Source organism: Bos mutus, chromosome 17 (genome assembly GCF_027580195.1).
Source record: "Bos mutus isolate GX-2022 chromosome 17, NWIPB_WYAK_1.1, whole genome shotgun sequence".
NCBI lineage: Eukaryota > Metazoa > Chordata > Mammalia > Artiodactyla > Bovidae > Bos > Bos mutus.
This window is the reverse complement of record NC_091633.1, coordinates 60006742-60025883: the sequence shown is the minus strand read 5'-3', so window position 1 is coordinate 60025883 and position 19142 is coordinate 60006742. Positions and strand designations below refer to the sequence as shown.

Below are 19142 nucleotides of genomic sequence, written 5' to 3'. Positions count from 1 at the left end.
ACCATATGTTACCTTTTTATTCTCGTTATTTTTATTGGAACGTTTTTGGAGAGTGCGTGGAAGACTGTCACCTCCACAGACTTCAGGTGATAAGATGAGAGAGTAGTTCTTTGAGTGACAAAAGCCTGAAGAATTTTTATACAGAACAAAATGTAGCTTAATCAACAAAAAGAAAGTTAAGAGAAAAACCTTTTTCCTCTTGAAAAATCAAGAAGAATAATGAACTAATCTTCGTTTCAAGAGTGGGAAAAACTTTTTCTCCCCCTAGATTTGGCGAATAGCGGGATAAATTCGAAGAAGTCCATCCCACCCCCGCACGCGCGCCCCCCATTCTTTCCAGACAGAGCGGTTGCAAATCCCAGGCTGAGTCCGTCCTGGGAGCCTTAGGGCACCTTCCTCTTTGCTCTGTGTGTGTGTGTGTGTGTGTGTGTCTAGCTCTCGCTCTTTCCTTCAGTCTGTGCCTCTGTGTGTGTGTGTGTGAGTGTGTGTGTGACAGAGGGAGAGAGAGCGCGAGAGGAGAGAGAGAGCGAGAAAGAGAGAGAGAGAGAGCAAGAGAGCGAGCTGTGAGCTGTGCTGCCGCCGCCGCTGCCCTTTGATCCCGACATTAGTGTTAGGGGCTCGGAGACACAGAGCGCGGCCATAGACACCGCCGCACCGGCACTCATTTATTTATACCTCCCATCACACACGCGAGCATAGGACACACACACACACTCACACCTATTAGATCTGTTTCCATTGAAGAATATTACGCTCGGGGACAAGCCAGGTGCACGACCAAAAATTAAAAAAAAAAAAAAAAAAAAGGGAAAAAAAGGAAAGAAAAGAAGAAAACCCCTCTTCTGGCTCCAGGAAACAAGCTTCAACCCATTGCACACACCGGAGAGAAGGGGTTCCCCTGCCCGCCCGCCCGCCCCCCAACTACCTCCCCGCTCCTGCCAGTGTCTGCCTCTCTGCCCCCACGGGGGTTTATTTGATCTCACATTAACCAAGGAGGAGAATGTGAGAAAAGGGGGAAAATGCCCAGGAGGAAGCAGGAGCAGCCCAAGCGCCTTCCCTCACGTAAGTCATCCCTTCTCCACCTCCTCTCGTGCCATTTTCTCGCCCTCCCTCTCCTCTTTCCTCTCCGCAGCCTCCTCCGTTGTTTTCTGCATTAGTTTAGGGTTACAGAGGTGAAACTGACAAAGACACAGCCCGGGTTACTCCTCGTTTAGGTCTATGCTGAGGCAGCCATGTTGGTGATGATCAGCCCCGTGCCCTTTCTATTCTCTCTCTCTTTTTCTTTCTTTCTCTCACCCCCCCTCTTTTTTTCCTTGAGATCGGGCTTTTTTCCCCTTTCCCTCCCCCTCCCCCTCCTCACTCCGGGTGGCTGGGGGGAGGGGGCAAGAGAAGGGAGGAGGGGAGTAGTGTGGATGCCGGGTGTTTTTTTTTTTTAATCGGGGGGTGGAGGGGAGGTGGGAGAGGTTGGAATCTTTAAAAAAAAAAATTCCTTGCGGATCCCCGATGCCCGAGGGTGCGGGGGTCGGGGCGCACGGAGGGTTGGGGGGCCGTGACATGGCGTTTGGGGGTGTCGGAGCGAGGGCGCGCGGCCGCCTGCCGGGGACGGGATCCAGGGAGAGGTCCGTCTCCGGCTAAAGGTTGCGCCGGGGTTGGTCGGCCCCGGAGCCGCCGGCGGCAGCGGCGGCGGCGGCAGCGGCAGGAGCAGGAGGAGGCGGAGGTGGAGGAGGCGGCGGCGGAGGAGGGGAGTCGGGGGCGGGCGAGGCGGGAGCGGCGAGGAGGGTGTGGGGGCACCGCACACAAACACACGGGTACACACGCGCCGCCGGGCGGCTGCTCCCGCGGCGCCGGGGCGAGGGGGCGCGCCGGGGCGCTGGGCGGCCGGGCGGGGGGCGAGGCCGGGCAGCGGCGGGCGGATGTGGGGTGCGGGAGCTGCGCCGAGGCGGAGGCAGGAGGCAGGGCGGCTCGCGGCGCGCGAGGTCCCTGCAGAGCCGAGGGGAGGGAGGAGCAGGGCTCCTGGCCGCAATAAAATGCGGGGTCAGTCGGAGCAGACGGAGCCGGGCGAGACTCGGGCTCTCAGACCCCCCTCCCCGGCGAGCCTGAGCAGAGTCCAGGACTAAAGTGCATCGTAGCCCTCCCCGGCTGCAGCCACACACACCAACTGGAGACACACACCCGCCGGCACGGCCCGGTCCCCTTCCCCTCCTCCACCCGCGCCCCCGGTCCCTCTCCGCCCTCCCTCCGGCTTTTCTTTGCGAGTCTCTTAACTTTTCCCCCACTCCCTCTCCAGCTCAATCCCCCCACCCCCCCATCTTTCTCCGCTTTGAGTGTTCCGAGATGCTGCTAAAGCTAAAAGTGAAGGAGAAAGAAGCAACTAAAAATATCCCCCGGGGCCGCCCGGCTCCTTGAATGCAGGGAGGAGGGGGCAGGGGAGAAGGCGTGGGGCGGGGTGACGGGGAGGAGGGGACGCCGGAGGCGCCGGAGGGAGGGGTCGGGGGAGACGGAGGGTCAATTTCTCTTCTCTCTCCCCCCCCCACCCCCCCCGTACTGCTCCCCTCTCTCGGCGGTTTGGCGCTGCTCTGAGCCCAATCCTGCAAAACCCGGGCTGGGGGCGGGAGCGGAGTCGGAGCGCCCGCCCGCCAGGGTGTCAGGCCGACGTGGTCGGTCACCTGAAGTTCACGGAGGGTGGGGGAAGGGTTAAGGTTATGGTGTCTCGGGCTCGGGTTGTGTGAGCGTGTGCGTTTCCGCTGCAGACAGGCAGCGCGATCGATCTCCCCCTCGCGAAATCTCCGCGGCGGTGCCGGCCCGGGGGGACGGGCAGGGGGCGCGGGTGACTCGGGCTGGGCGCCCCCCGGCGCCTCCGTGTCACCCGGGCCGCGGCCGAAGTGGCGAGCAAGGGCACTTGCAGGCAGCCCGCTCGGCAAACATTCCTCTTTCTTTCCCCTTCCCGGTACGCACGAGTCGACGCACAGAGCTTGGGTTGTGCTTTTTTTCCCCTTCCTTTAAAAAAAAAAATGCCCCTGTGCAGTCCTTTCTTCGCCTGCCCGCTAGAGGTTCTGAGGATAATATCACATATGTAATATATATGCACATAAAATCGTTCGCAGGCGGCTGCGTGTGTAGGGAAATTTTGTGCGAGGGAAGCAGGCGGCGGAGTCTGGGAGGGCGAGTTGGGAGGCTCCGCGCCGCGATTCACAGAAAACTCGCAGCAGTTGGTGGAAGTGTGTGCGTGCACATGGCCGGCCCGCCGCGCTTCCCAGCTCTTTTCGGGGGCGCGTGGGGGCAGGGACAGGAGGCAGGAATCCTGGGGAGGGGGGCGGCGGTCGGGAGAGGCTTGCCCTGCTCGGACAAAACGGGCTTCAGTGTTCTCTGCGAACTTGCCCTTAGATGGCAACTTTGGGCGCTGATGAGCTGGTGTGCGAAAACCAGGGCGGTGAGGTTATTTGGTCATTTTCCTTTCTTCTCTCCTTAAAAAAATCTTGGCGGGGTGAGAGGGAGGGTAGGAGCGGAGAAGGGATTTATCTGTTCAGTTGTGACGGAGATGGAACGCCTTCCCTCCCGTTGTGGGTAATGCAGTCGGGCAGCTGCAGCCTGCCCTGCTGGTGACCTTGACCCTGACCTCGTGCGACTACCCTCTCCGTCTGAGAGGAAATTCAGGCTCCATTTTAGCTCGTGTGTTGGGTGGGCCTCTCCAGGGCGCCGGGGCCTGGTGATTGAGTTAGATTTTGCCAGTGGGCTCTCCCACCCACCCTGTTCTCTAATTGAATACTGTTATACACTCAGTTTAAAGAAAAAAAAAAAAAAAAAATCAACTCCTTCTCCCAGTCACATAAAGCCACTTTTACTGAAGTAAAAAGCAATTACCTTTTGGAAACACCGTAAAAGTGCCTCCAGTTTTTAAAGAGAAGCCTAATTTGCGATGCTTTTTTTCCACTTACCTTTGCTTTGAATGGATTTTTGTGGATGTGTGCAGCCTGTTTTAAGCATGCTTTACACATGTTTTGTAAGCAGCTTGCATTTGAGCTGAGAGCAGTTTCTGGGCAAATGGTGTATTTTGCAATTCAGACAGTAACGCCAGACTGCCTTAAGTGCTGAGTGAGTCTTGAAGGAACTTGCAGTGAGGTGGACTTTGGTAAAAATTAGTGTTCATTTGTGTTTAGTGTAGAATACAATTGTAGTCCTAAATTCCAGTGTGAATGCTAAGTTCTTTATTTGTTTATTTGTGTGTATGTGGGGGAGGAGGGGTGTCAGGATTTTTCTTTCCCTGGAGAACCGTTTTGAATCTAAGTTAAAATAAGTGAGTTGGGGATGGATTGCCCTAATAGAAGTCATCCTGAGTTTTTAAGAAGTTATGTAGAGGCAGACTTCACATTTCTTCATAGAAGAAAGGAGTGATATGAGTAGTTTCAGGGTGAGAAGGGTCAGAGGGGGATGAGATGGGAAGGAACTGCTTTTGAAACCAAAGAGCCTTCTGAATAAATACAGGTGCTTAAAAGCTACTATTGATAGAATGTCTTTAAAATTTAGAGAACCTATAAACACATTTAAGAAACTCACATTAGAATTACCAGAAAAAGAAACTTGTGATAACTGCATCTCTAGAAAATTTAGATTGGTTTCTACTTCCTCTTAGGTACCCCCCCACACCATGCTACTATTCCCCTTCCCCGTGAATCATCGCTATGAATAAACTCTTTCTATGTGTTATTAAATATGATAGTAGCCAACCACAGCGTGAATCTACAAAGCCCAGAGTCCTCCCACTGTATAGCACAGACACTAGGGAACTTGGAAGTTCCAACCTCGAGTAGATTAGTCCTGGAAATCCAGACTAGCAGTTGGTATTATCTGATACCAAGTCTGGGGTGAGCCTCAGCCTCTGGCACGGAGTCCCAGCAATTCCCCAGGCTGGGCTTCGGCCTGCTAAGGTTTCCTAGCTGCTTCTGTTCAACTAGACACCCATGGGACCGTTCAGAACCGAATTAGCTTTGGGGATGGGTGAGCCTTTAACCTGACACTACTAACCTAAGCGTTAGATTTCTGATTTAAAATTCTGCACAGTCCCTTCCTCCTGGGCCTCCGAAGCAAGTGTATGTGGGGGTTCGTTTTTTTTTCTGTTAAATGGGCCTCATGCATGGGCAGAAAACAAATGGTCTGTCCTATAGAATGGAATGGTGATCTTACTGGTTGTGAGTAAAAAAGGCGAGTTGCACTAGGTTTCAGAGGTGACCCCAAACCTCTCAAAATTATTATTCAAAATAAAGCCTTTCTTTCTTGGCCTAGAGCAGTGATAATCGTTTGGGGATTTAAATATGACTCTGCTGCGATTGATGGCTCTTTTACAAAAGTCCTTTCCATTAACAGGGTCCAATACCATGTTCCAAAAAATGTCCTAGAGGTCCTTGGAGCTATACCATGTGCTTATCTTTAGCAGAATCCCCAGACTGCAGAGTTTAAAAATGTTTGTCAGCTTAAGAAAGCAGAAGAGAGGGAAACTGACACGGGGACTGTTGGCCAGGCCTGAGGCTCAGCCCTTTGTGAACATTATTCCATTTGGGGTCACGAACTGGAGAGGGAGAGGGGTGTGTTGGTTGCATCTGTAAATCCTTTGACCATTGGTACCATCAGCACTTTTAAGATTTCCTCATTAGCTTCAACTTACCCCTAAACGTGCACGAGTTTAGACCCCGTTCTGTTTATTGCTGGAAAGCTGCCCAATGCCTATTCCCAAGGGGGAGCACAAAGGAAAAGTTCATAAAATAGTTGTTTTGTTATTCCAGTATTTTCACTGTTTACTCAGTTCTGGGTCAAGACGAGAACAGGTTATTGTGTTTGTCATGAACAAAACTTTATAAAAATTCTTTCTTGCTTTCTCGTAAAATTGGGAAGCAAAATGACTGAAAAGCAACAGGATCCCTTATTGTTTCATTTTTACGTGTCTTTATACATCTGTTGAAAGATAGAAGGTTGAATCTTTCCCTTACTTACTAAATTTTTTTCAGTAACCAGACAATACCTCCTGACTAGACAAGGGCCATGGGGAAATTTTCTGAATCTGAAAGAGTAAAGTATTTCACTATGGATGATTCTGAGACACCACAAAGCAGGCTTGCTTGATTCTGGGCAAAAATGCCCATCTGTTCTTATATGTATTCCTCATCTGGTAAGTAGGTCCACTGAGCTTTGCTGTTAAAGTGAGGAAGATAGCTCAAAATCGCATTCCTTCTAATGCTTCAAAATAGTTTCTAATAAAAAAATTGATTTTTAATTTGTCTATGTGTTGCCATCTCGTGCTGGGGATGACACAGCTGGTGTGAATTGACAAGTCTCCTGCACCAAGTGTTAATAAATCACGTTGGGGAAGTATAAATTGGACAGCTTTTGGCCAGTGTTAAAGCTTGCTGTGCATTTGAGGTTTTAGAGTCTTTGAATGGCCTGTTAGGAGAGTTCCTAGGGAGGTGTGGAAAATCTTCATCTCGCGAGGCTTATAAAATTAGATGGACAAAGGCCATAGAGACAGCCAAGGGATCGTGTTGTGTTGGTGGAGTAACCATGCAGGCTTCTCCTGGTGTTAAAAGTTGACTTTAATTAATTAATGTCAAGATATCCTTGTAGAAAAGACCGGATTCGAAAAGGGGGTGGGGGCTGGTGACCCCGGCTGGTGGGTAAACCCATTTATTTAGTAATCCCAGTAGTTGAGATTGTGTGTGAATGATTTTGTTTCCCCAAAGAGAAAAACTCAGCCAGTAGCCCTAACCCTGGTCGTTTCATCCAAAGTGGTGTCTTTGGACTTAAAAGATGACAAGACACAGAGGAAATGATGGTAGAGCCCCAATTGTCACAGTGTAAAAAGCTCTCTTGGTTTCTGCGACTGGTCAGTAGCGCCCTTTGTAAAAGCTGAGGGCAGCTTAGTCCCGGGAGGAGGTTAAGACACCTTTTTGCCGCCCCCTTTCCAAGTTGCCTCCTCTCTCCTCCACTCTTCCTTTTTGAATATCCGCTGGAGTCTTAGGAGAGGAGGACGGGGAAACAAACACAAGAGGCTGGAAGCTTATCTCTCTATTCTGAGTGAGGTATTAGTAATTTTCTATAATTTAATCAGGCTGATCGCAGAACAAGATAATGAGAGTGTGACCTACAAAACAGGACTTTGTGGGGGCAAGAAAGGCTTTCCAGCAGAAGGTTTTTACAAGACCATGAGCTTTGTGGTAAAGGAGTGAATTTTGCGTTTCCTCTTATCCAAAAAAAATCCAGACCAGGCCTAGTGATGGTAAGACATGTGCTTTTGTTTTTGCTTTTCTTCCTCAGATTTCGTTCCCATTTTGGCCTAGTAAAGGCCCTCTAGAATCACATTTTAGAGATGCTGATTGTCAGTGAAGTTGCTGTGTCCTGTTTCTTTTTTTTTTACTTCATCTTGCTGGCATGTGGGATCTTAGTTCAATCAGGGATCGAACCCGCACCCCCTGCAGTGGAAGGCAGAGTCTTAACCACTGGACCACTAAGGAAGTCCCACTGTGCCCTGTTTCTGATGGGCTCTTTTCTATTTCCTGCTTTCTAGGTGTAGCTCAGTAATGCACGCCATCTAGGGCCATGTGGACAAAATACTTTATGGTTCATGCTAGCTGAAATGTCTTTTGTCGTATTTTATAGGAAACTAATGTGCCAAGCACAGACCTTAGAAATAGCCAAGAGACTTGATGGACTGAAGTTTCTAGCCGCTTTCCCCCTTCTGTTTAGGAGCAAGTTTTGTATTTTTATGCTCCATCTGTAAATTACCCTTTTATGATATTGAGAATAGTATATGTGACTAGGTGCTGAAGCAGGGCCTCTCAGGTGACTTTATCCTCCCCCAAGGACCCACCTTGGGATAGAACCACTGTAGTTACAAGGTAGTTTCATAAATTAAAATCAGACTTTGGCTTGATACTGATCTTTAGCGTCATGGGTACATACTGCTGTTTACTTTGTAAAAGTCAGCCTCACTGCGTGTACACACACACACACACACAGAGGCTGCACTGTAGCTAATTTTATAAAATGTACAGTGATACACGCCCACGGTCTGAAATCAGCATGAGGCCTTTAGCCACCCTTTTTTTCACAGACTCACCCAGGGTTATATTAAATGCAGCAGATTCTGTGTGCCTAAAAAGGATATTGTTTCCAGTCGGCCATTCCCTTCTTATTAAAAAACAAACCTCCACCACTGAAACTCTCCCTCTCGAGTTCTGAAATGACTTAAGACTTAGGTGCTCTTTGCCTCTGTTTTTAAGAAAGTCCAAATTCAGCCAATTTCGGTCTCCCTGCGAGGAAGGAGGCTTCTCCAAGGCTGGGGCCTGTAAAAGCAGACTCCAGAATAATCCCTGTGTCTATCTCTTTCTCTTCCTTGTAATTTCTCCATGGGTCAGAAAAGTGGTTAGACCCCTGAGAAGTGAGGTGTGAGGGGGAAAGAACGAGGGGTGAGAGGGATCTATATCTCCCGAAGGATTGTGTTGAGTGTTCTGGAGAGGTTGGCTTTCCAAGCGGACTGGAGAAGGCCAGGGAAGGTGATCTTTTCCATGATTGATCAGCAGCAGCCTGCTTATCTGTGCTTTTGAAACAAGCTACTGTACTTGAGGAGGCTGATAGATTTTTCTGAAGTTACACAGGGCCAACGTCTTGGGTTGTCTGCTGGTGTATTTTTAAAAGCTTGTGTTGTTGTTTTGTAACCAGGGGGAGAAAATACCGTTTGATTTGGCCCTCTTTTCACTAGGTCCCCTGTAGACAGTGGGCTTCCCTGGTGGCTCAGCAGTGAAGAATCTGCCTGTGATGCAGGAGATGTGGGTTTGATTCTTGGGTTGGGAAGATCCCCTGGAGGAGGGCATGGCAACCCACTCCAGTATTCTTGCCTGGAGAACCCCAGGTACAGAGAAGCCTGGCAGGCTACAGTCCATGGGGTTGCAAAAGAGTCAGACGCAACTTAGCAACTAAACCACCACCACCAGTGTATACTGTGCATCCTAAGGGAACAAAACAAACAAACAGGAGCTGGACGTGCTTTTTAAGGTCACAGAGTAGTGGTCCAGCGCAGCAGCTTGTTGAGCTTCAACCTCCGCTGCCCACTAGCTGTGTGACCTTGGGCAAATTACTTAACTTCCCTGTTCCCTGGCTTCCTCGTCTTTTAGTAGTGACAACAGTTCCTATATCACAGGGATATTGTATGAATAATTGAATACATACAGAAGTATCAGTATTATGTGCACACACGAAACCATACCTTATTAGTGGCTGCTTTGTGGAAAGAGCTCAAGAAGGATTAGCTATTATTAAGTATATGAAATAAGTTTTCATTTGCATAGCCTGTGATTAGACTATAGATATTTCTGACTCAGAATTTTTTGGTGATGTCTGTATTTATTATTCTTTTAAAAAAATTCTCCATGTATCTCGTACAGTAATAATATGATAAAATTCTTTTATAAGGCTGTATAATAGGGCTTGACCAGTGTTTGTTTCACAGGCCAACAATATTACTTTAAGCTTTTACTAGGGGAATAAGTTCTTCTGTGTGCGTGATTTGACCTGAATTATATCTCAATTGTATAATAATCATATGAATTATGACTGAGCTTTTCTATAAAGTGAGGATAGTAAATCCATGTTCCCAGACTTAGGCTGAGATTCAAATGAGAAAATAGGTGTTTAATAAAAGTTTATTTATCCATTGACTTACCAGTCAGTCCACCAATTAAAATTACCCAGGGGAAATTTCTGTTGGGTTTTCCATGTGTCACACAGCTAGTCGTTCACATTTTGCACAAAACAAAGGAAAGACAAGGTCTGGTGTTTCTAATTGCTGAGAACCAAGCCCAGAGAACACATTAAATGAATTTTATTTATTTAAACTTTTTTTTAGTTTTCTTTTGGAGCATAGTTGATGAACAATGTTGTGTGAGTTTCAGGTGTACAGCAAACTGATTCAGTTAAACATATACATGTGTCTATTTTTCAGAAGTTTTAGAAGATTGGGGTTTGTGTGTGTGTTGTGTGTGTGTTTATGTATGTGTTACAGCTGACATTAGAGGTCACAAGCTAGTGGTCTCCTGGTATGTTTTGCCTCGTACAGTATGTTTAAAACTCAAGACACCATTTGGAAATAGGCGGCTTCACATACAAATCCAGGCTTTCAACTTCTTCGGAAACTTGGACGAGTCAGTGGCGCGGGCCACCTCCCCACGTGGCCGCAATCTGCTGCATTCGGTGGCGGCTGTCTCCCTTCCTTGGCATGTGCTTGCAAGTCTGCCGCAGTTCCCACCCTGGGGCTTCTGTGTCCCTGCCTGCATGTACACCTGCCTGCCCCTGCCGAAGTGTCTTATGCAGGCATTTGGATTAGAAATTGTTCTATATTCCCCAGTATTGTGTGATCGTTTATGTCCTCGCTGAGGCTGCTGCTGCTAAGTCGCTTCAGTCCTGTCCGACTCTGTGCGACCCCATAGACAGCAGCCCACCAGGCTCCCCCGTCCCTGGGATTCTCCAGGCAAGAACACTGGAGTGGGTTGCCATTTCCTTCTCCAGTGCAGGAAAGTGAAAAGTGAAAGTGAATTTGCTCAGTTGTGTCCGACTCTTCGCGACCCCATGGACTGTAGCCTACCAGGCTCCTCCGCCCATGGGATTTTCCAGGCAAGAGTACTGGAGTGGGTTGCCATTGCCTTCTCCGCTCACTAAGGCTAGGATACTGTAAACCTCATCTGATGGCAATATCAGGAAGCTGCTTAGGGTGGGGATTAAGACCCTGGTACCAGTTTCCCAGTTCTCATCCCACCCACCCCACTGCTGTTGCTGCTAAGTCACTTTAGTCATGTCCGACTCTTCGCGACCTCATGGACTGTAGCCTACCAGGCTCCCCGTCCGTGGGATTTTCCAGGCAAGAATACTGGAGTGGGCGGCCATGCCCTTCTCCAACCCTCCCCCCACCCCTCGGCAAAATAGCTAGCTAGTAGGAACCTGCTGTGTAATGCAGGGAGCCCAACTTGGTGCTCTGTGATGACCTAGATGGATGGGATGGGGGTGGAGTGGGAGGGGTGTCCCCGAGGGAGGGGATCTATGTATACATATGGCTGATTCACTTTGCTGTACAGCAGAAACTAACACAACATTGTAAAGCAACGATAAAAGAAAAAAAGATTCTAGCCCCAGATGCATGAGTTCCATCTCAGCTGCACCACATTTTAGCTGTGACCTTGGCAAGTTACTGCAGTTTGCCTGTTTCCTCATCTGTAAATTGGGAAAGCGTTGTAGGTTTTATGGGAACTAGGTGAGTTCATACATGTAGATATTTAGATTCATGTCTGGCATATAGTATGTGTACAATAAATGCTGGCTACATTAAGACACTCAAGGTGTTAATTTCTTTCTTGTTTTGTGAATTTCTTTCAATTAAGGATCTCGGTAAGATTGCTTTAACTGTGTTGTATAATCAGTTAAAGACAAGTATTGCTGCCTGTCTGTTTCTGATCATCATTAGCCGACCTAGTGGTTCTCCATTCTGGCAGTCAATTGTAATTCCCTGGGAGATTTAGAAAATGCAAACACCCCCAGAGGTTTAAATTTAATTGGTTCAGAGTGGGGTCTGGGCATGGACATCCTTAAAAAGCTCCCCTGGTGATGTAAATGGATAGTCAGAGTTGAGGACTCCAGAGCTAACAAGAACTCTCACTCTGGGCTGATGCCATTTTAGCCAAAAATAAAGACATGTGATTTTGAGTCTGGGCAGCTTATTGATGAGAATCTGTTAGACTCCTAAAGCCTTTAAAAATAGTTCATGGATCTGAGTAATCACCTCCAACTCCTCCAGATTGGAAACCAGAGGTTCAGGGAAGGACCCGTACTAAGCAGAAGGCACAGATTTCAGTCTTCTCTGTGACCTTCTTCCACCACAGTCACCAGGGTTTCTCACTAGCTTTGTGACCTTGGGTAAGTCACCTGATCCCTCTGTGCTTACGGAGTGCCATCTTGTAAAATGTATCAGTTCAGTTCAGTCGCTCGGTTGTGTCCGACTATTTGCAACCCCATGGACTGCGGCACTCCAGATTTCCCTGTCCATCACCAACTCCTGAAGCTTGCTCAAACTCATGTCCGTCAAGTTGGTGATGCCATCCAACCATCTCATCCTCTGTCGTCCCCTTCTTGTGCCTTCAGTCTTTTCGAGCATCAGGATCTTTTCCAATGAGTCAGTTCTTTGCATCAGGTGGCCAAAGTATTGGAGCTTGAGCATCAGTCCTTCCAATGAATATTCAGGACTGATTTCCTTTAGGATTGACTGGTTTGATCTCCTTGCTGGCCAAGGGACTCTCAAGAGTCTTCTCCAACATCACAGTTCAAAAGCATCAATTCCTCTGCATTCAGCTTTCTTTATATTGTAGATGGATACATTGTAAGTGGATAATAGTACATTAATCATGCCTTCTCTTTGTTGTTGTTCAGTCACTCAGTCGTGTCCAATTCTTTGCAACCCCATGGACTGCAGCACACCGGGTCTCCCAGTCCCTCACCATCTCCCAAAGTTTGCCCAAGTTCATGTCCGTTGCATTGGTGATGCCTTCTCTTTATATAATGCTTATTGTCCACAAAACATTTTCACTGATATCATCTGCCTGTGAGGCAGGCCGGGAAGAGCTCCTCATCTTACCAACTAGAGAGACAGGGAAACTGGGCTGCAGGAAGAAGCTAGCTTGATGTCACCAGCGTGGGTGCTAACAAGGGCCAGGCCGTCCGCAGGTCTCTCAGGGCTCAGGTCTGTGAAAGCTTCATGGGGTCCCAAACCTGGAGAACGTGCCTCCACCACCTGCACCTCCTCGCACACCGTCCACTGCAGGATGCCCCCTTGGTGCTGAGGGAGTACATGCATTGCCCGGTGATTCAGGAAGACTTGTGCCACCAAGAATATTGTTCTCCTCAAAGATTTATTTTGACCTTAGACTAAATGGAAGGTCACAGAATAGAGTCGCTTGCAATGATACTTTCTGAGGTGTGAACTATGTCCTCCACGTGGAGAACACTGCCTTCATGTAATGGCCTAGAATTGTGAGTTGTTTTCTAATGACCCTACTTGTTAATCCAGCCAACCTCTCTAGAGCATGAAACGCAGCTGTATTTGGAAGGGAACAAAGTGGGGATACCCTGTGCGTAATCACGCAGTCGCTCAGTCGTGTCCGACTCTGTGACCCTATGGGCTGGAGCCTGCCAGGCTCCTCTGTCCATGGAATTCTTCAGGCAAGAATACTGCAGTGGGTTGCCATCTCCTCCTCCAGGAGGCCCTCCCGATCAAGGCACTGAACCCAGTCTCTGTCGTTTCCTGCCTTGGTAGGCAGGTTCTTTACCACCGAGCCACCTGGGAAGCTGGGACACCCTGTGCTTCAAGAAATATTCCTGAAATGTGCTGTGTGATTTCTCCCTTGTAGGGGAAGGCAAACCTCAAATAACATCTTACTGGGTTTTAATCTGACCTTAAGAAAGAGGGAAATCAAATTATAGTGAATTGCTGCTTTCTGACATTTATAGGAAGAGAGGAATTTCATAATCCAGAAGGTTTGGGTTGGCTGGACCGCTAGATCCTAGAAGTGCTGTGTACCAGTGGCTACTCAAATACATGTTGCTAGATAAGAAAATATATACACAAGAGGAGAAAAGAGTACATGTATTTTATTTTTCTATTATTTTTCTTTCTTTTTATTAATTTTTATTGGAGTATAGTTGTTTTGCAGTGTGTTAGTTTCTGCTGTACAGCAATGTGAATCGGGTATATGTATACATAGATCTCCTCTTTTTTAAGATTTCCTTCCTATTTAGGTCACCACAGAACATTGAGGAGAGTTCCCTGTGTTATGCAGTAGGTTCTCATTAGTTATCTATTTTATACATAGTAGAGAGTACACATATTTTAAATATGATTTGTATACTCCATAAAGCTGGAACCGTGGAATTAACTAGTTAATAGTTTATTAATTTGTTTTAAAAATCTATATTGGTTTTTTAATGACAAGAAGAATGCATATTAAGTATAAATAATTAAAGCAACATGGGAATATTTAAAGTAAAATGTGAAAGTCCCTTTTCGCAGCTTATAGCCCTAGAGGTAACTGCTGTGAACCAACAAGCAGTATTTAAAATTCAGCCATCATTTGAAAAATGGGTGCATATCAGCAGACTTGGCTGAATTGATGTATGTACTGAATTTAGGACAAAGGCATTAAAAACTGAATAGATCACATGCAAAATAATGGATCCCAGATCAGGTGCCCTGATTTTAAGGGGGACATTGATAAACTAGGGGCTTCCCTGGTAGCTCAGCTGGTAAAGAATCTGCCTGCAATGCAGGAGACCCCAGTTTGATTCCTGGGTCAGGAAGATCTGCTAGAGAAGGGATAGGCTACCCAGTCCAGTATTTTTGAGCTTCCCTGGTGGCTCAGCTGGTAAAGAATCTGCCTGCAATGCAGGAGACCTGGGTTCAATCCCTGGGTTGGGAAGATCCCCTGGAGAAGGGAAAGGCTACCCACTCCAGTATTCTGTCCTGGAGAATCCCATGGACTGTATAGTTCATGGGGTTGCCAAGAGTCGGACACGACTGAGCAACTTTCACTTTCATTGATAAACTACTCACCAGGCCAGAGGCAACTAGCATGTTGTAGGCTCTTGAAATCATCATGTGAAGAATTAGTTATTCCATGTTAAGTACATCATGGGAGTACTTAACATGAGGTGGCTCAGACAGTAAAGAGTCTGCCTGCAATGCAGGAGACATGAGTGTGATCCCTGAGTCAGAAAGATCTCCTGCAGAAGGAATTGCAACCCACCCTAGTATTCTGGCCTGGAGAATCCCATGGACAGAAGAGCCTGGTGGGCTACAGTTCACTGGGTGGCAGAGAGTCGGACACGACTCACACACACACACACACACACATACAGTATGAAGAAAAAGAATGAGTGGATAAAAGTTGTGCATGGTAACTAAATTCAAATATTTGAAGTTCTGTCAAGTGAAAAAGAGAGTAGACTTACTCTGAATTGTCATTCATCCTAAATTCTTACCTTGTGTCTGATACTTTATTCATTCATTCATTCATCCAAGCAGCAGTAACTGAGTGCTTCTCTACCAGGGATTAGGGATCTGCGGAGCTGAATAGAGTATGGTCCGAGCTTGCAAGGGTCTCAGAGCCAAGCAGGGAGAGGAGATGCAAACAAATAATTAAAATTCAGCTTGAAAAGTATTTCCATAGATTTCTGAAATGCTGAGCAAGAAACAGAGACTAGGACCAATAGGGAAAAAGTTAGAGGGAAAATAACTTTGATGTCTTAAGATAAGGATCTATTGAATAAATAAAATCGCCCCCAAGTGTAACAGAAGATCTTGTGTGTTATGAAGAAGCTGGTTTAACCGCATGTCAGGGGTGATTTTTTTAAAGATTGCAAGTAAAGAGGGGGTGAGATGGGGAGCAGAAATGTTGAGAATTTTGTTGAGCAAATGCTGCTTTGCTTGGTTTCTATTATAAAATGGGAAATCTGCTCCTCTAGTTGGGGGGAAGGGGGTGTGGGGGGATGGGGAGCATCTTTCAATATACTGAATTGAAAGCCTTTTGAGAATAATACTTGGGTGTTGACACACATTACAGCCATGAGGATTTGATTAGTTGAGAGTTGGAGTCCCTACCTGGTGCTTGTTCATTGAGAAAAAGTTTTGAGCATTTACCTGGCTCATAAAAGTTGTATGGAATGCAGTCTCTGCTGACAGTTCTTTTAAACGTTGACACAAAAACAACCGCAGAGCATAATTACAAATCAATGTGCTAACAGGTGCAAGCCAATGTAATGTGAATTAGGTGTGTAAATGTTTGAGGAAACTCAGAGTAACAGTGATGGCTAGAAGATTCTTGGAGGACAGTGGTACCTACAGCATCCTCACAGACGTGATGGATTTAGATCTTGAGAAGAGAGAAAAGCATTCCAATGTCCGACTCTTTGCAACCCCATGAACTGTAGCCTATCAGGCTCCTCCGTCCATGGGATTTTCCAGGCAAGAGTGCTGGAGTGGATTGCCATTTCCTTCTCCAGGGGATCTTCCCGACCCAGGAATCAAATCCAGGTCTCCCGCATTGCAGGCAGACGCTTTATCGTCTGAGCCACCAGGGAACCCCAAACAGAAGGAATAGAATCAGCCAAAAGGGGTCGAAATAAAGCAAAAGTAGGCAGGAGACACTAAGGAACTTTGCTGAACCAGAGGGGGCGTATTGGTGATGTATGGATAGGAGGTAGGAAGACTATAGTAGGAGCTAACCCAAGTGATAAGAGATTATGATGGCTAAGTTTACTCCTTCGGGTACAACACAAAATCAACTATGGAGTTTGATAGTTTTTTCATTGAGTTATATAAATGGAAGTGGAGGATGATGGCCTGAAGCAAGAAATAGCCTTTTTAAGTAGGGAGGGCTGTTGAAAAACTAAAGTATTGGGTTGGCCAAAAAACTTCATTTGGGTTTTTCTGTAAGATTAAGGAAAAACCTGAACAAATGTTTTTGGCCAACCCAGTAGATGGATGGCAGTGTACATGAGCTTTGAAGGTGTCTGAGGAAGAGACCTGCCCAGTGAAGGGCTTCTATGGGGCCAGTACTGCAGACCCTCAGCCAGAGCTTAGGGCGCCCATCCCCTTACTTCTTTGGTTTCTTTGCCAAAGAATGCTCTAATGCAGTGCCTACCTTTACTGGTCCTAAAGTATGTGCCATTTACAAAATACATCTAACATTCATACATATATAATGAAGCATTCTGGTTACATGAACATTAATAAACCTGCTGTCCAATCTAATGAATCTCAACACTCTCAAATTTCATCTGTATCCTTCTCCTGCTACTTGTTCCCATTATCCTAAATTTTCTGTTGATTGTTCCCCTTGCTTTTTCTCTATAAGTAAGTGTAAGTAAGTGTTAGTCACTCAGTCATGTCCGACTCTTTGCAAGCCCATGGACTATAGCCTGCCAGGCTCCTCTGTCCATGGAATTCTCCAGGCAAGAATACTGGAGTTGGTTGCCATTCCCTTCTCCAGGGGATCTTCCCAACTCAGGGATCGAACCCACATTTCCTGCATCGCGAGCAGATTCTTTACTGTCTGAGCTACCAGGGAAGCCCTTTTTTTTTTTTTTTATAGCTTTACCATATTTAGTTTCACTCGTCTTTGCCATTTATAAAAATATAAATGTAAAAAGATAAAGAGGTAGCAAGTAGCATGCATCCAGCTGTTGTCTTTGTAAGATGTATTCATGTTGGTGTACTGAGCTGTGGCGCATTCATTTTCACTGCTCCCCAGTTTTGTCCTGTAGAAACATACTGCGGCGTGTGTGTGGTTTGTTCCTACTTTTTGCTGTTGGAACAGTGCTGTTGTGGACATGCAAGTACATATCACTTGAGCCTGAGTGGAAATTTCTCTAAGACACTGGTTCTCAAATAGTTTGGTCTCAGGACCTTCTCAAAGTTATGGAGGATGTCAAAGAGCTTTTGTATATATGCATTGTATCCATCTCTTATTAGATATTAAAATTGAGACATTTATATTTGTTATTAAAATAATGGTTATAATCAATTTTTTGTTAATTATATAGGATATTTTTATGAAAGACGTCTTTTTCCAAAAAAATAAATTTAGTGAGAAGAGTGACACTATTCATAGTCTCTTTAACGTCGGACTTAATAGAAAGATTCTAGGATCTGCTGCTGCATTCAGTCAATTGCAGCATATTGTTTTGGATGGAATATAAGAAGACTATCTGGCTTCACACAGATATGTAACAGCCTTTTCAGATAATTACGGCTATTTTTTGATACTTTTGCCAAGACTCAAAAAGAGGGAGCTTCTTAAAGCCACCTCTTAGCTTAGTTGTAATGTGGAATCTGAAACCGTTTCAGTGGACTTTTGTATTCGATTGCATTACAATGTACTGGTCTATATTGCATTTTGAATGGATCACCCCGTAGGTACCATCATGCATGGGTCATTTGGAAACTATTGGCTCACTGAGTTATGTAGACCTACCAAATGTTGATACATTTTATTGCACAGTATAAAAAGTGTATTGTCAACACTGATCTTATTTGAAAAGTCTGTACAGGGAAGCTGTTACGTTCATGGTGTACAGTACAAATTTTCCAAAATTTTAATACTGGCTTGAAAGTTTGAATTTTATCATTTGCTACAAATACTGTCAGTTTTCCCTTAAAAGAGTAACCTTACTTCATTTATTTCCAAGAAATTGCCAAATCCCCAAGTTTGAATGACCAAAGTCATTCAGTTATTTGTCAATTATTCTATTAATTAAAAGTGATGTTCCATGGATGGGAGTGAGGTTCAAGAGAGCGAAGACATATGTATATTTATGTGTAATTCACATTGTTTTATGGCAGAAGCCAACAGAGCATTGTGAAACAATTATCCTCTGATGTAAAAATAAAGTTTTAATCGAAAAAAGTGGTCCAGTTCCCAGCTCAGTCACACATGTCCTTTCCCTTGAGATAGCCATCTGACTTCAGTCATAGCAGAAATGCCTTATGCACGTGTTTCATCACATTGAATATTTTTAAAAAGCTTACTCCAGGGTCAACCTTTAATAAAATTAATAATTTCCACTGCTGCTTCATCAGAGACATTCTTTTGCTTTTTTTGGCTGCGCCGACTGACATATAGGCTCTTAGTTCTCCCACCAGGGATTGAACCTGTGTCCCCTGCATTGGAATCGCAGAGTCTTAATCGCTGGACACCAGAGAAGTCCCTCATCGAAGACATTCTTAAGTGAAACTGGCAGGATTGTTTTGTGTGTGTGTGTTTACTCTGGGTGTGTGGTGCTGAAGAGTACAGTGATTTATTACAAGGGTGGTTTGGTGCCGCTGTCCCAGTTGGAGCCAAGGTGCCAGCATTTTACCCACCACTGCTTTTGCATCATCAGTACAAGTGTCAGCAGAGTGAAAAGGGCAGATAGCATCCTGGTATTATTGTGAAAACACTTCTGATCTTGAGGATCCCTGAAAGGCTCTCAGAGAGATCCCCGGGGGTCCACAGCCCACACTTTGAGAACCACCTTTCTAAGATGCCTGCACAGGAATAGAAATGCCAAGGCTTGGGGTTCCT

At 46.0% G+C, this 19142-nt stretch overlaps 1 protein-coding gene across 5 annotated transcripts in view; it reads left to right on the top strand.

Annotated features, from left to right (window-relative positions):
* Positions 1-440: 440 nt before the first annotated feature.
* Positions 441-19142, top strand: part of ZNF827 (zinc finger protein 827) — a 189104-nt gene continuing 170402 nt past the window's right edge. For 3 of the 5 annotated variants that reach the window (XM_070386613.1, XM_070386615.1, XM_070386616.1), the window contains exon 1: positions 442-1062. In XM_070386613.1, the coding sequence (XP_070242714.1) occupies positions 1020-1062 (43 nt within the window). In that variant the 5' untranslated portion in view covers positions 442-1019. Of the gene's footprint in view, positions 1063-19142 lie in introns of all 5 variants that reach the window. The other 2 variants (XM_070386611.1, XM_070386614.1) reach the window with 2 other exon arrangements.